The sequence below is a fragment of the Aspergillus niger genome (assembly GCF_000002855.4).
Source record: "Aspergillus niger supercontig An02".
In the NCBI taxonomy this organism is placed as follows: domain Eukaryota; kingdom Fungi; phylum Ascomycota; class Eurotiomycetes; order Eurotiales; family Aspergillaceae; genus Aspergillus; species Aspergillus niger.
Genome location: NT_166519.1, coordinates 2,310,603 through 2,326,393, shown reverse-complemented (window position 1 = coordinate 2,326,393; position 15,791 = coordinate 2,310,603). Strand labels below are relative to the sequence as shown.

General features: G+C 50.1%; 5 protein-coding genes and 1 non-coding gene across 6 annotated transcripts; 4 read left to right on the top strand and 2 right to left on the bottom strand.

The window, feature by feature from the left end:
- Positions 1-1,166: 1,166 nt before the first annotated feature.
- On the bottom strand, positions 1,167-1,237 carry tRNA-Gly (GCC). Its single transcript has one exon. It is a non-coding gene; the product is annotated as a tRNA-Gly (tRNA).
- A 2,712-nt stretch (positions 1,238-3,949) lies between these two features.
- On the top strand, positions 3,950-5,167 carry An02g09310 (uncharacterized protein; the record flags this gene model as incomplete). Its single annotated transcript, XM_001400027.3, has 4 exons — positions 3,950-4,145; positions 4,217-4,334; positions 4,394-4,886; positions 4,937-5,167. The coding sequence occupies 4 exons, from the start codon at positions 3,950-3,952 to the stop codon at positions 5,165-5,167; spliced, it is 1,038 nt and encodes a 345-aa protein (XP_001400064.1).
- Positions 5,168-5,745: 578 nt separating this feature from the next.
- Positions 5,746-6,792, top strand: An02g09300 (uncharacterized protein; the record flags this gene model as incomplete). Its single annotated transcript, XM_001400026.1, has 1 exon — positions 5,746-6,792. The coding sequence occupies one exon, from the start codon at positions 5,746-5,748 to the stop codon at positions 6,790-6,792; it is 1,047 nt and encodes a 348-aa protein (XP_001400063.1).
- Positions 6,793-8,216: 1,424 nt separating this feature from the next.
- On the top strand, positions 8,217-10,108 carry An02g09290 (hypothetical protein; the record flags this gene model as incomplete). The annotated part of the gene is made up of 2 exons (XM_001400025.3): positions 8,217-8,402; positions 8,468-10,108. The coding sequence occupies 2 exons, from the start codon at positions 8,217-8,219 to the stop codon at positions 10,106-10,108; spliced, it is 1,827 nt and encodes a 608-aa protein (XP_001400062.1).
- Positions 10,109-10,967: 859 nt separating this feature from the next.
- On the bottom strand, positions 10,968-12,651 carry An02g09280 (uncharacterized protein; the record flags this gene model as incomplete). The annotated part of the gene is made up of 4 exons (XM_059746490.1): positions 10,968-11,516; positions 11,721-11,873; positions 11,904-12,153; positions 12,239-12,651. The coding sequence occupies 4 exons, from the start codon at positions 12,649-12,651 to the stop codon at positions 10,968-10,970; spliced, it is 1,365 nt and encodes a 454-aa protein (XP_059603447.1).
- Positions 12,652-14,040: 1,389 nt separating this feature from the next.
- On the top strand, positions 14,041-15,763 carry An02g09270 (uncharacterized protein; the record flags this gene model as incomplete). Its single annotated transcript, XM_001400023.1, has 2 exons — positions 14,041-15,585; positions 15,656-15,763. 2 exons carry the CDS (start codon positions 14,041-14,043, stop codon positions 15,761-15,763), a joined length of 1,653 nt encoding a protein of 550 aa, XP_001400060.1.
- Between the last annotated feature and the right edge of the window lie 28 nt (positions 15,764-15,791).

The following is a 15,791-nucleotide window of genomic DNA, read 5'->3' as shown; positions in this document are numbered from 1 at the left end:
CCATAAACCTTAAGCATAGAACTCGGAATCCAACGAGGGGCATTCAACATACACTGACGAGGACACTGATGATGAACCTGCAGCGTGCTTGGACAGATTATTCTTCTTGGCATCTGATTTCCTCCCTCTGTAATTGATGACAGAGCGCGCCTTCTTTGCCTGTAGCACCAAGTTGTGGAACGAACTCATCGTCAATCTCCAAAAGGCATAAGGAGACCAGCTCCGGCTTCAGGAACAGGATAGAAATGCTTGTCACCATGCAAATCCCCTGGTCAGTCTTCTCGTCGATCGATTTTAAGGGATTCTCCGCTTGCGCCTTTTCGGGTTCAGGGTAGATGACTAAGCAGGGCTGAGCAATTGTTGCTATTTTAGAAGAAACTCCAAGCATTGAAAGGTCATATGCGGGGTTCCTGAAATGCCCAGAATAATTGGTCGTTTGGAATGGCAACGACAAAGGGGCGGGCGTCAAAAATGCAGCAATAGTGGGAGGAAGGAGGAGTGCGCTCATCTGAAACTGAATCGGGGCTATCAGTCTGCTAATTTGCGGCTGTGCTTTAAGACATTGAGCTTTTAGTATCTTACATTGGCTACGAAACTCCCTGGAAACTCTACTATGTGTCAATGACTCCCCAGTTTATTGCGAAGTGCAATTATATTAAGTGGAATATCTGGTAAGAGGGCGTGTCACGCCGGTGTTGATACAATCGTTTCAATGGGGACTGCAGAACTCGACCTTACGTCATCTTGCAACAGGGGTACTCCATTCTGTAACTGCTGGATTTGGTTGAAGTGCGTAGCCCGGGCCCAGGCCATGGTGGCCTTAGGCCTGGGTTCGCGACATTCTGCGACAAGTCACAACGCCCCAAAGGGCTTTGAATATTGATGCCAAAGGACTGGCCAGAGCAAAGACTCGAAAACGCAGAGGGAGACGCTTGCACGTTATTCTGTTATCTACTATTATCGTGAAGCTCCCATTGTATCTTATGGTATTTTCAAGATATGATGCTATGCTTCTTCAACCCTTACGGAGACATCTCCTGCCATGCCTTTGAGGAGGACTTAATTCTAGAGACAACGTTGATAGTTCAAATCAGAAAGATGGAACTGATCAAGGGCTAACAGGATAGGTGAGAAGCAGCCAAAAAAAATAATTATCAAAAAAGATGTGCATCATCCGTGAATCGAACACGGGCCTCATCGATGGCAACGATGAATTCTACCACTAGACCAATGATGCTATTATATGAAAATGTTTGCAGCATTTTTGACCTATCAATGAGTATGACAACTTCATGTTAATTCTGCTTTCGACTTCACGACTCTGAGAATGAAGTATAGTCGACCCTGTAGTATACTAGGATAGGTGGCCGGAAAGTCGATACTGAAGAGACATCTGATAGTGCTTTCCCACCCATGTCTACGTGCAAAGGGTAGTGGCCTTGAATTCTGCAGCCAACTCTACAGAAGACCATGTTGAAGGTTAGGCTCTCTCTAAACACATCCAGTCCCAGGAAAAATATATATAGAGAGCCTTTAAAGTATAATTCTTATTCATGATCCTCACTTTTGTTGTTTCTATACCAAGCACATAAGAGAGTTTCTATAATATCTCCTCTATTCTGCCTATTTTCTCTAGTAAATCCTACAGCTTATACACAAGTGGGCAAAGCATTTCTGGCTTAAGCTTTGAAGATAGAATTATAAATCTCTTCAATTATCCGTGTAGTAACGTACCGCCTGTATTTGGAGAATAGACAGCTAAATATACGGAGCTGCTAATCTGGCTGAGGAAGTCAGAAATAGGTAGTAGTATGGACTCTGGCATGATCGGAAGCGCGCCGAAACAGAGGAATAGGTAAAGGTTTAGTACAGTATGCCATGGTAAAAGGTTGAACAGTTCGCCTTGGTGCTAACAATGGATTTCTACATTTTCATAAGCTACGCGGAGTAGACAAGATCATGCATTATGCATGATCTGGTGCAAACGATCGGGGCTTCCTATCTTCCGAAATAGCGACTATATTCAAGGACCCGCTCATACCAATGAGATACTACATAGTAATTTGGGCGAGAGCATCACTGACGAAATTTGATAAAACCAGTAGGAGAAAAGGATGAGGCCGCATACTGGAAGTTGAGCCGAGATTCGGGCTCAGCGTGTCTATGGCAATTTCCTGTTATAGTAATGATAACACTTCACTACTTCAGCGGAAGTATGCGCGCCGGCGGAGGTATGCGAATGACCCACCGGCTAAATTGAAAGTTCCTGGCGGGATTGCCTGATTCCTCTGGTTGTGATTTGACTGACGCTCTTGCCCATCCACGTCCTTGTTGCGTAGATAGTCACTCAGCGCTTCAAGTTTTTGTTTCCATTACATGATGACAACAACGTGTGAATGAAATACTCTCATTCGGGGCCATGAGCTACTTATGCTTCGAATCAGGTGTAAGAGACGAACATCGGAAGAATGGTAACATGGTGATTGGTCTCCCTATCGCCCAGTGTCGGGTCAGTTGAGCCTTGGCCCACAACCTGCAAAGGAAGCACTGCCTCAGTGCGCCCGATTACTTGGCGCCAAATACGTGGTGGGACCTGAACCCTTATCCTGTCCATAAGAGCCTCATTGTAGATCCACGGAGGTGTCAATTAAGAGCAATATTGTCACAAGCTCATGTCTATCGGATCAATTATGCCGAGTACAATTATAGCCAAAGTAGGATGCATGTTCTATGGTTCAAGAGTAACCATCCCCTGTGTAACGGTAATCATCGTCGTTGTATTTGGGGTGATTGCACAGCACAAACCTAATCCTTCGCCCGCTGATCTCAACACGAGATCGCCGACCGAAGTGTCGGGGAGGGCTGTGAGCTCTGGTGCCATGGGTCAACCCGGGGGGATGTTGGTCGCTAGAAAACATATAGAAAGACCCGGAGAGCTCACGTGGCTATTGACAGGACGGTATTGTGATGCCGGGGCAACGGCAGGGAGAGAAAAGCATGCCTGCCGGGTGATCAAAGCACATTGTAGTTGATTAAGTGGTCCCATCCATATGCTGCCCTATCGTGCTAGTAATCTCCAAGTCTCAGTATGGTTGGTGGAAGGAATCCGTGTGGTTCGCCTGCTTGCCGCATAGCCGTCTTCGTCTTCTAGAATGATGTAATTTGCATGGGTAGCAGCGTAGCATCGCAATATCAGAGGTGAGACTCAATTCTTAGCGGATTTAGTACCCTCTGGCACGCGCCTTTCGGCCTCGGGCACAGTCTAAGACATTGGCGCAGATTGGTCCGTCGTTGATCGTAAGCGTGGCAGGGTCTGGAAAAGTGAGGAAACTTAGGAACCTTCTCATCAACAAAACTGTACTATATGGACGAATTGGGGCCTCCTAAGTTGCTCAGCCTTGGGGGGCGGAGTAAGAGCTCCTGAATGGTTCCAGCAACTACTAGTGGTAGTAACAAGCTGGCGGGCGGAAAGCCTCAGGGATCAAGGACACGAGGCGTCCAGAAGGAATGGGCTAAGAGGGCCAACTTAGGAACCAAGCAGCCAAGGGCCATCGGACCCAAACTAGCGACCCACAGCCACCGATGCGGAGAACATCTGAGTTGATGTGAGTAGTTCATTGTGCTAGCTACCACCCTACGGGAAGCCTGCTGTCGAGTGGTAGACTTGGGAAACTAAGGTTGTAGCTGCTCAACGGTATTTAATTCCCCTCACCCCCTCTTCCGATGTCATATTTCTAAATCCCTCTCCATCAGTTCATCATTCCGACTTTTAGTTTTTGACGATTTGTTTGTCTCTCTAGTTGACTTTATATATCCACTACACCATCACCTACGATCTGAGGTTACCGTCCTAGTTTTACTCAAGCCCTTCGCCTCTGATTTGGTTCAATTACCGCTACACACTGTACACTGCTCTACGACCTGCGATTCCTCCCATCAGTAATTGAAAATGTCGGCCGAAAGAAGCGCAGATATCAACGGCAAGGCGCCAGTTCAGCAACCTACTAACTCTGCCCGCGCGACACAAGGTGCAGGCTTGGTTAATGTGCAACCAGCGCGCTTGGACGACCTGCAACCGAAGTATGCGCAGCAAATTCAACACGGTGAAGATAACCCCGATGCGCACGGATGGTACGCTTCGTTCAGTAAGTTTCACCCTTGACCTATATCACACCATCCAAGCTTTATTGGTCTAACGGACTCGTGATGCTATTAGTTCACGGACTTGGTGAATGTATTGGTTGCTTGGGTGCCATTCCATGCTGTTTCTGCTGCCCCAACCCTTTCAAACCAGTCGCGCAGGGTGAAGTCGGCTTAATCACAAGATTTGGAAGGTTCGCAAGCCCCACGACGATAACTCTAGAATATATGTTCTAATTGATTTTCTTCCCAGATTCGAACGCTCCGTCGATCCCGGTCTGGTCAAAGTGAACCCGTTGAGCGAGCATCTCACAGCGGTGGATGTTAAGATCCAGATCGTTGAAGTGCCCCGCCAGAGCTGCATGACCAAGGACAATGTCAACCTAAACCTCAGTTCCGTGATTTATTACCAGATCGTTTCTCCCCACAAAGCCGCATTTGGTATTTCCAATATCCGCCAGGCGCTTGTGGAGCGTACTCAGACTACATTGCGTCATGTTATCGGCGCAAGAGTTTTGCAGGACGTTATTGAACGCCGTGAAGAGATCGCTCAGTCGACTTCAGAAATAATCGAGGACGTTGCTGGTGGATGGGGTGTCCAGGTAGAGTCCATGCTCATCAAGGACATCATATTTAGCAATGATCTGCAGGACTCTCTTTCTATGGCTGCGCAGTCTAAGCGTATCGGTGAAAGTAAGGTCATAGCAGCTCGTGCTGAAGTCGAGTCGGCCAAGTTGATGCGTCAGGTACATATCCCATCTTATGAATCTAGTCGACATGAGCTAATCAATTTTAGGCCGCTGACATCTTGTCTTCTGCCCCTGCTATGCAAATCCGCTATCTCGAGGCGATGCAATCCATGGCCAAGACAGCCAACAGCAAAGTCATCTTTTTGCCAGCAATGAACCAGACCGTGCAGCAGCAAATGGCTGCGGCAGAAAATGCTGGCGAAGGCCCTAGTCGATACCAACAGCCTGATGATGGATTCCAACGTGCAATGAATGCGCGCGTCGTCGAAGACATATAGGCGCAATGTACCATCTGATTTGATGGCTCGATACCGCTGGGCAGAACAATTACCCGTGATGAGAACATGCTAATGATGCTGAACACTTTTTATATTTGGAGATATCACAAGGCGCGATAGCCTCGTGCCTTTCCTCTCGCTTGGTCCCCAATTGTTGCTAGGGGTCCCTATCTGGCTTTGACGATACCCACATTCTTTTGTTACATAAACGGGACGATTGCGCCTCTAATTCAATAATATTATCCTCTTTCACTTTTTTTGTTCGTAAACCAATGAGACCAATGCGAAGCGATCGGATTTTCTGGCCATTGACAGCTGTTTCTGCTCATTCGCATTGGACAACATGTGTATTTATCGCGGCAGATAAGCAATAGATACTGCCGAGGGCGGTGTGAATGGTTTCATGTCAGCAGCAGTGGCCGAAAGTCGTAGACAAGCATGACCTTGTTGCTAGCTATCTGACGATTTACTACATTGTACCCTGACCTTGACCGGTGGGCTATCGATTTATGAAACAGCGCTGAAATAGGGCGTTATTGCCCTGCATCTTCCCCACCAAGCACACTCTTGTCGATACGATGGCTCCGTCGCCGAGTCCCAGCCCGGCTCCTACAGCTGCGAAAGTACCAAGCTCACGCCCGTCACTCGAGATGACAGCCGACTTCACTGACCAGTCTTTTGATCCCGCCGAGTACCTCAACAATGCTCTTCCTGCGCTGACGCTGGCATCATCTCAAACGAACCTCTCGCGGGGTCCTGCGGGGGCCGTCCCCCTGCCCGAACTGTCCACACAAGTCCAGTCCGTCCTTTCACAGATAAATGCGCAGAATGCTCGACATTCCACAGCCCTCACACAATTGACCGATGAGATTTTACGAAGCGGGGGTCGATTAGCTTACGAAGTTGAATTGCTGCGTGGAGAAACTATTGGACTTTCGGACACCTTGACGGACGCACTACGGGGTGATATTGAGAGGTTTGTCCCGGGCGCTGTCGACAATGACAAGAATTCTGGTGTTGAGGGATCGGGAGATACTGGAGAACAGGGAGAGCGAGAGGAGACAGTCACTGTGCAGGACCCTGATTATATCACCAAACTACGAACGCTGAACCAAGTCCGGGCACGGCTGGAAGAAGTGGTGCAGACTTTCGGAGATGCCATGGAATGGCCCCTCCCGCCATCGGAGACGTCTATAACATCATCTTTTATTTCGGTGTCGGCCCCAGAACCGGGGCCTGAAAGCCACAGTCGTGAGGAGAAGGGCCAAGAGGTGGCTAAGAAGCTGCGAAAGGAAGTGACCGAGCTTCTAGATAGCAATGGTGGCGGGCAGGAGGGGATTGACGCTGCCTCACAACGTGTTGAGTCGCTACGTACATTGGCACTTGTCTGGAAGGGCACGGCGGAGGAGAAGGCCCGAACTCGGTTCGTAGACAGCCTGGCTAAAATCGTGGAGGACCGTCGCAAGGCCCTAGACAATCAGGGCCGAACCGATCAGTTCCAGCAGCCGTCCGGATCGTCTACGAAGGGACCAACAACGGGCCATCGGCGGCAAGAAAGCGAAGGACCGGGGGGTGGCATCTTCCGCAATCTGCAACGGCTACGTGAAGAGATATACCTGGAATAAGCAAAGCTTTTCGAGGTGTATATACTATTGTCTTGACGACATATTTCCTGCCATTGAATGCATTTTGGCGGCGTTGGCATTGTACATAAGGGTTTTGTTAGTGTGCTTCTGTGTGTCTAATGTGTCTAATAGTAGTACCGTGTGCTTTTCTTCAGCCCCGGAAAATTATTTGATAGGCGGCTTATCCCTTTAAAAAAAAGATTCGGTAGTAGCTAACCGGCTCAACGGGCCTGGGGTTCATGCAGTCCATACTCGCCTATCAGGCGCTCTTGGAACTACAAGGTGTCTAGTAGAAGCACCTGCTTCGTAATCGTTTGTTCTATTCATGCAATCCGAAGCCGTAGATGGAACACGATGCGAGATGGCAATCGTCCGGGCTGCATGGTTTGTTATGGACGGGGGGATCTAGGTCCAAAGTAGATTGGGCAATGTGGAGTCATGCATAGGGAGACGTCAGTTCTCGACGTAGGCGGAAGATAGGGTCGGCGATGGACTAATGAGCAAGCAATCTGAAACCACCATTTGATTCGTGCCAAGACGTGGAGGGCACGGGCAGTATGGATGTGCAGTCTCGATGACGCGGCAGATCCAACGATGGCGTTTTCCGCTGAGTAACCAACTGCGTGGGCTGAGGCGAGCAATTCGAGATGGAGGGCATATACCTGAGAACCGATGTACTGATCTCAACATGAGGATAAGCTTTGATGGCCCGGCAAGAGACCAGCGAAGTGCTGCAGGGCAGGAGGAAAAAGAAAACAAAGACCACGGTGGGACACAAACGGGTGCAGGGAGCGATACTCGCACATCGCAATACCGACGGAGGTCAGGGCCGGGAACCAAAGGGGAAAAGCGAGGAGTCCGGCACAGACTATCCATGATCCATCCAGTCGATTGAAATCCGCAGAAAGAGAAGAGGAGGGCAGACCAATGGCCGGACAGCTGCTCTCCCCCAGTCCCTGGCTGGTCCCACACGCCGACGTAAATCCTCGCCCAAACCGGTCACTTTCCTGTTGCTGAAGTGGTCTCCCGCCCGGGTCGACCTTGACTACTCTCGCTCCTCTTCTTCGCGTTTTGTGTCCGCGTGGCATGGATCTCTTCCCCGACACTGGCTCTTTCTTCTTCATCTCGTTGCTGTCGTCACCATTGACTGTTGTCCTTTCTGCTTCAGCATGGCGCCTAGTAACCCCATTGACTTCTCTTAATCCGATATTCCCCCGTCAGCTTTGCTGCTCTTCCTGATCGCATGTCCCGCTTGCAGGAATGCTTATCGTTAGGAAGACACTCTTCTACATTGGCTAAATCCCAGCGGTTCTTGTCTAGTGAGCACGATCTGACGTTGAGTCGGATCGTCCGTCCACCGCTGCTGAGCAGCGGTACTCTAATCTAGTGTCCAAGCAAAGTTCCCACTTCCACTGCTTTCAAGGATGTCCTTCCAGGGCATCCTAGACGGCCCATGGGCCGATCATTATCACACGGCGCGGTCGTCAATGACGATGCTATGGCAGCAACAATTTCATCCTCGCCGTCTAAGAGCTCGCCCGGTTAGAACTTTGGTGATTCTGGCCGCCACATGCTTCTTTACCCTCCTGTTGCTGTCGCGATCTAGCCAAGTATGTCTACTGCGCAATTTTACTGTCTTGAGGAAGTGGTACTGACGGAGCGCTTCTGTTACTAGCCACATGTTAGCTACTGGTTGAGATACCCATCATATCCCCCCTCGCGTGAGCGCCCGGAAGACTTGCCAATGGTCTTCACTTCCGAGGGTCATACGTTGCGTCGAAATGATAGTCTTTCGAATAATTTGCAAAAGTCAACACCGTCTTTCCACCTACTTATACCCGCTTCGCAAAAGTCCGCCTCACTCTGTCGCACGTTGACGTCGTCAATGATACTGAACTACCCACCGCCCACGTTGATTAGTTATGGCAAGTCGCCTCCGAAGGGTTACACAGACTATGCTGCCATGGTGGACCGTATAGCCGGCATATACAATTATCTGGCGTATAATCCACAGATAAAAGATGAGGATCTCGTCCTTATTGTTGATTCTCAGGACGTGTTTTTCCAATTACCCCCCGAGGTTTTGATCCAGAGGTTCCAAAAACTCCTCAAGGAGAACAATGAGAAATTGCTCAAAAAATATGGTACCGTGACTGTCGACAGGCCGTACCGTACAGGCTCGCAGGAAACGATACAGAAATATTCTCAAAGAGTTCTGTTTGCGGCGAGCAAAGAATGTTTCCCCGGGCTCACCCTAGATGCAGGGTGTGTGACAGTCCCGGAATCTAGCCTCCCACCGGACGCTTATGGGTGGAAGACGGATATCCACCCACAAGGGCATCTGAATCGGCCGCGCTGGCTTAAACCTGGCGCAGTTGTGGGCCAGGCAGCTGACCTCAAAATGATATACGCCGAGGTTCTGCGGTTCGTGCATCAACACCGCAATGCACGGGGCGATTATCTAGCTATGACGCAAATGTTTGGTCGACAGGAATATGTGCGGGAGCTGGAAAGGCGGGATTCTGCGAATGGGTTCATGGAATGGCTCTACACACTTGTAGGCATCTCCGATGCTTCCAATATCACTGGGGCTACCCAACCGCATCTCGAGTCCGGCACCCGATACGAATATGGCATTGGCGTCGACTATGAATCCCGTCTGTTTTTCAACATGCGCAATGCCAAGATGGATGTCGAATGGCTCCACTACAACAACGTCACCAAGACTTCGGCAGTGCAGATGCAGCATGGTGTCCCTAGAGAGAAACGGCTCTTGATTCCCTCTGATATTACGCCTGAAAACATCGGTAACCCATTTATCCAGCCCAAATTTGGTAAGGATGATTGGCTGAACCCACCTTTTAATGAAACACTGGACAAACTTCCGAATCCGCGCAACCATACCTGGCATAACCTCCCCTTGATGACCAACATTCACTCGGCATCTGTACCGGCCCTGTTACATGTGGATGGGGATCACTCTGTCCTTGATAAGTGGTGGTCAGAGATGTGGTATCAGCCATGGGCCCGTGCCCTTCTCCGCAAGTATATGCGCACGCCGAATGGGTTCGACGCCGCCCAATCTTCCCTTCTGGGAGGACAAGAATGGTGGGACATGCGCGGTGGCAGAGGAGGTCTTTGGACCGATAAGGGGGAATGGCTGGCCTACACTGAGGTTTGTGGAAGCTATGATAAAGAGCTGTTCGATGATGATTTCGGTCCCTTTGGCAAAGAAAGTGGCGAAGACGCTGACGAGCCGGTTTACAACCGCTTCGGAAACGTTATCAAGGGCAAGGAAAAGCCTGACATATGGTGATCTATCTCCGAGACTGGCTCTTGAGAGAGAATTGCCGCGTGCCGATTTGCCTTTGGCGACATGGCTGGTGTGGGCTTACTGTTTATCCAAACATAAAGCCCATTGTTCATTCTGCATATTCCATTATAGTGTGAAGCTGCAAACAGCAGCAAGAATCTGCCATCACTTATGGCCGTGCATATCTACATGGTGTTTGGGGTTCATTTGTTATCGATTTTGGGCGAAGTGGATCTGATGGGATGCCTTTCCATATGTGTTTAGCCTTGCCCTCCGTGCTTTGCTGGTTTCATCGCAGTCAGGCGTAAAGGCTATCTGTTCTATTGTATGATATTCCTTCTTGAGTCGGGATGCAGGGGTATCTACGGGATACTCATTATATACCAGGGTCTGTATAGAATAGATAGAATATGCTACAATTAGCTTCTATTACATGCAACGTAAATGGCCTGAACCGGAGCTTGTAGCTGAAGAAGGCTATTTTCTTTTCTTGAACCTTAACGTCTCAGAAGAGCCTTCAAGTATCTGGATCTCACTAGTATAGCTAATTAGTATCATTTTCAATAATAAAAATCTGCTTTATTCTCATAAAACAAGAATATTGCTTTCTTCTTTTACCGTAGAATATTATATAATGACTTGCACCTTCCTAGTTAGTATGGTTTTACCAGCAAGTATAAGTAGTATCTAGTACTATTTAGTAGACGGGCCCTCCTCGTTCGTTCCAATACAATCAACAAAATCATCACCATACGAGTCACCAAGTAGCTGCTACAATGACCCCCATCATTCATATAAAGCACCAACAAGTTAAGCCTGGTAGTCAGTCATAGAACAGTGGTATATATACCGCATAGAATTTCTATCCCTCCTCATCCACCCCCTCTCCCTTCCTCGACCCCAACGTCTCCCGAATAATCGCCAAAACATTCGTCACATCCTCATTACTCAGTCTCTCCTCGCGCTCCTCAATAACTGTATCCAACAGCGCCAACGCCCCGTAATCCTCTTCTGGTATTTCACCGTCCCCTCCTTGTCCTTCCTCAGCCCCATCCACCTCCATCATCCCGTTCGTCTCCTCCCCACCATTACCATGATGTTCTGCACTCTCATCTTCTTCCCCTCCCTCACCCATTTCTTCACCTTCTTCACCTTCCGTCGCGGGCGCATGTAACCCCACCCCCAGGTTCACGATCATCAGCACCTCACCCTTGGTTAGCCCGTAGGGCTGTAATCTAGTGACGAGCTCTCGGAGCGCATGGTCGAGGGGTGTGGGGGCGTTGATCTGGGATGGGGGGATTGCTGTGGTTGTCGTCGACTGTGACTGGGCTTGTATTTGGGCGGGGGAGAGGTGGGTGTACTTGGGGTACTTGAGGAGATGGGGAGAGAGTCGTGTGACGTAGTTGTGGATCTAGAGTTTTGATCAAGAGTCAGACTTTTTGGTTTGTACATGTATGCTTGCTGCAGATTTAGTTGTGGAGAGATTAAGAGGGTGTACTCCGCGGCTAGGCACGAGCCAGCCGGCCAGCCAGCCAGCTAGGCATTGTATCCAGCCACGCATAGCTGTTCGACGGAGAAAGCATAGTGTGTGACTTTGCAACAAGGGGATGCACACCTCCTTAACAACGGTATTGTGGTCTCGTAGATCCGGGCTGGGAACCCAGTTTCTTGAGTTCGGCGGCGGGTTCGGTGGTCGCCGTGGTGGGTTGGCCGTTAGATAGGCTAGGACCTCTATGTTGGTGAGGGTGGCGGATTGGGGGTCGACAATCTGTTTTCGCTACTTAGTATGGTATACTACAGCAAGAGCAATTGAATCAAGTTTACCCTCATTGTGACGGTCTAATTGTGCAGATTGAGGGATATTGGCTGATTGATAGGTGGATAATGCGATGCGGAAAAAAAGTGCTGGAATGCGGGGCGGAGAAGGAAATGGACTGATTCTGCCCGGCAAAGATGGAAAAGCGGTGAGAGGAGCTTTGGAGTATTGATATTGGTGCAGGCGGGAGGCTTTCAATCCAGTAATTCTCGAACAAAGATAAGGATTAGAACTATGTAAACATATCCTCTCACGCCATGTACATGCTCTTCCCCACTGGTCTTGGCTGGACATTCCGGCTGGCCTCAAACGCATACTGATTGCTCCAGTCCATTGCCTCTTTCTCCAGTGATTCAATGTCGACTCCATTTAGCATGCCCGTATCCTCCTGTAGATCTCTCAACACATCTAATAGCCAGGTCCGGCATGTTCTGTATTCGTTGTCGTTCAGGTATCCGTCGTAGCTTCGGAAGACACGTTCTAAAGTCTCCTGCGCCGAGGTAGTGGATTTTATGGTTGCAATTTGTATCAGACCCACGAGGAGGAAGGCTTTGAGGATACCAGTGCCTGACTCGGGGCCATGTCCGGCCATCCAGCCGTTCCCTTCGTTGGTGATGTGGTACTTGGTGCTGCTGTCGATGCGGTGGTGGTAGGGCGCCCAGTGATAATCGTTGGGTTTAGGAGGATCATCACGAATGAAGAGCGCAATGTAGAGCGCGTTGGGATCCATTTTGAGATCCAAAACCCACATAGAGAGCACTGCGGAAATTAAACCTGATACGGTTAGGAAAGATCTTACCAGATCCATGATGCTATAGCAGATATACCATATGCAGGGGGTCAGCGGCTGGCCTGCTGCAGGCAGGTGCAGCAACCTGCAGGCAGTGAACGTAAAGCAATCATTTTACCTCTTATCTGGATTCATTAACGCGCTCGAATGGCACCACCACCATCTTGGAATTACAGTCTCAAATTCGCCATGGTTTAGTTGCTTGCGTCCTCAACTATAGTTTCTGAGAGTTGGCGGTTAAACCATCACATTAGATTAAGGTGAAACTAGGCTAGTTGAGGGATGCATGAGATAAGGGGGCAAAGCTTAGCCAGCCAGCATTTGCTCTTGCAGGCTTGCAGCCTTGCAGGATCTGGCCTACTAACTAGCCTGTTCAACATAAAGTCGCCGGCACTAATGCTAGGGCTGATCGCGTCGACACAACGGAGCTGACTGCAGACGTCCAAATAAGCTAGACAGGAAAAGTCAAATGCTAGACTTGTGATAAACTGAATCATGAGTCCTGTACCTGTCCACCACCCGTGTCTTCCGGCATCTTTCGCATGCTCGACAACCGCTGCTATGAATCGACTCCATCCGGCCCGGTGCAAGCGAGACCTTGAACCCTGAACCACCTCCAGAACAGACATGTCTACCAAGTTGGTGAGTGGGACGGCGAGACCCGGCCTGGACGGTGAATAATCATTTGTCAACCCTCACTCATCTGTGTTTTTCGCCTGTTCAACCGCCAAGTTTTTGACCGAAATTGATTAAGATATCCACTTCCAAATTGTGCACCAAAAGCTTTCATATCCACTCTCCCTTAGAAACCTGGCTTTGTCAGGTTTTTGAAATCCGTCTTCTTCGCACTAAAAGCGGCTGGCGCTTTTACGGGATCCACTGAACCCAAAGTTCGATTGCCAATGATAAGGCAATGTTGCAGATGGTCTGTCTTCGGCTACCCACCTCATCGGGTCGCCTATGCAATAATGGCATCTGCAACGATCAGATAACAGCGAATGAGGAAACGATCGTCATCGGGGGTCCCACTGAAACGAGAATATTCTTCGACATGCAGAGTGTGAATGAGGGAACTGGTTAGTGGGACTTGCGAGCAACATCGGACGGATTTGGTACGGATTTAACGGAAAAACGGTTCTCTTTTGACACAGCCGGGTATTTCCTTGAGGAGCTAGCAAGTCATTGACTAAGTGGAAACGAAGAAGGCAAAATGGCGCGTGCCGAAGAAAGAGCTTTTCCGGACCCTTCGGGGCCCCTATGGAGGTATAAAGAGACCTGACGGTTTCACCATGCCTTGATGAGTGTTTATCCTCACCCAAAAATTTCATCATGAAATCCTTCCTGCTTGCAGGCCTCATCGCCACCGGCTCCGCTATTGGGGCCGTGGCCTCTCCCCGTGTCCACGCATCGCCAAAGGGTAGTTCGTATGACTACATCATCGTGGGTGGAGGACCGTCTGGTATCATCACTGCCGAACGCTTGATTGAGGCCAACAAGACTGTGTTGTTGTTGGAGAGAGGCTATGGACCTACTGTGGCTACTGGATCCAACGAAACCCTCGTCTGGAACAAGACATTGACTGCGGTTGACCTGCCTGGACTGTCTGCCGATATTGGTAGCCTGCCTCAATGGGAGGAATACCTTTGCTCTGATGTCGCTGGATATGCCGGTTGCGTGCTGGGAGGTGGTGTGACCTTGAACTACATGGTCTTTGTTCACCCGCCGGACCGTGACTTCAACGATAAGTGGCCCAAAGGATGGAAATGGGACGACGTGAAGCCTGCTGCAGACAGGCTCTATGAGCGCAACCCCGGAACCATCTTGCCCTCCGCTGATGGCAAGCGCTACGACCAGGGTCTCTACAGCGTCCTGTCCAACTTCTTCAACAAGATCGGCTGGAAGTCCGTTGACATGATTGCCGAACCCAACGAGAAGCACGAGGTCTACAGCTACCCCGCCTGGAACATCAAGGATCAGATGCGTGCTGGTCCTGTCCGCACGTACTTGCCCTTGGCTGAGAAGAGCCAGAACTTCAACCTCCGTCTCGGCACCAAGGTGCTCCGCCTCCTGCGCGCCGGCAGCCAGGTGACTGGTGTGGAGGTCGAGAACTCTTTTGGCCGTCGGGAGAACATCACCCTGGCATCCAATGGAAGAGTCGTCCTCTCTGCCGGTGCTCTCTCCACTCCTCGTATCCTCTTCAACTCCGGCATCGGACCCAGCTCCCAGATTGAGATCGCCCAGAAGAGCGGCGTGATCGTCCCTCCCAAGAAGGACTGGATCAACCTTCCCGTTGGTATCGGCGCTAAGGACCACCCTATCTTCTCGATTATCGTCAAGACCAACGGCACCAGCTACGGCCTTCCCGACTACGACGCCATCGTGAACGGCTCCGATGTCTCCGACATCAGCCTCTACGCCCAGGGCAACGGTCTCCTTACCGAAGGAAAGCACCGCATGATCTTCTTCACCTCCAACGTCGTTGACGGCCAGAAGCGCTACTACCAGGGCTCTTGTGCCCCCTCCGACACCAACGTCGTCACCATCACCGCTTACATGACCCACGGCCTCACCTCCTCCGGTGTACTCGGCTTGGACACTGATGGCACCACCGTCTGGGACAAGTCTCCCTACCTCCAGACTGCCGGTGATCGCGCTGCCGCTACGGCTTTCCTCCAGCAGATCGTCGGAGAATTGACCGCCCCCTCGACTGGATTCAAGCTGGAGACTTACACCAACGTCTCCTCCATCCTTGGCAGCCTTAGCCCTGGTATGCACTACACTACCACGGCCAAGATCGGTACGGACGATGGCCGCTATGGCAACGGCACCTCGGTCGTTGACCTCAACACCAAGGTCTATGGCACGGACAACCTGGTATGTACATCTCCGCTGCTGCTGTGCTCCTCATTATTGAGATCATTTTGCTAACTTGTATCCTGTACAGTTCATCGTCGATGGCAGTATCCACCCTGACCTGCCTACCGGTAACATCCAGGCTACTATCATGGTTGTTGCCGAGGCTGCTGTTGCTAGGATCCTTGCTCTGCACTGATCTTGCAATCGTCATCATGTTTCCTATA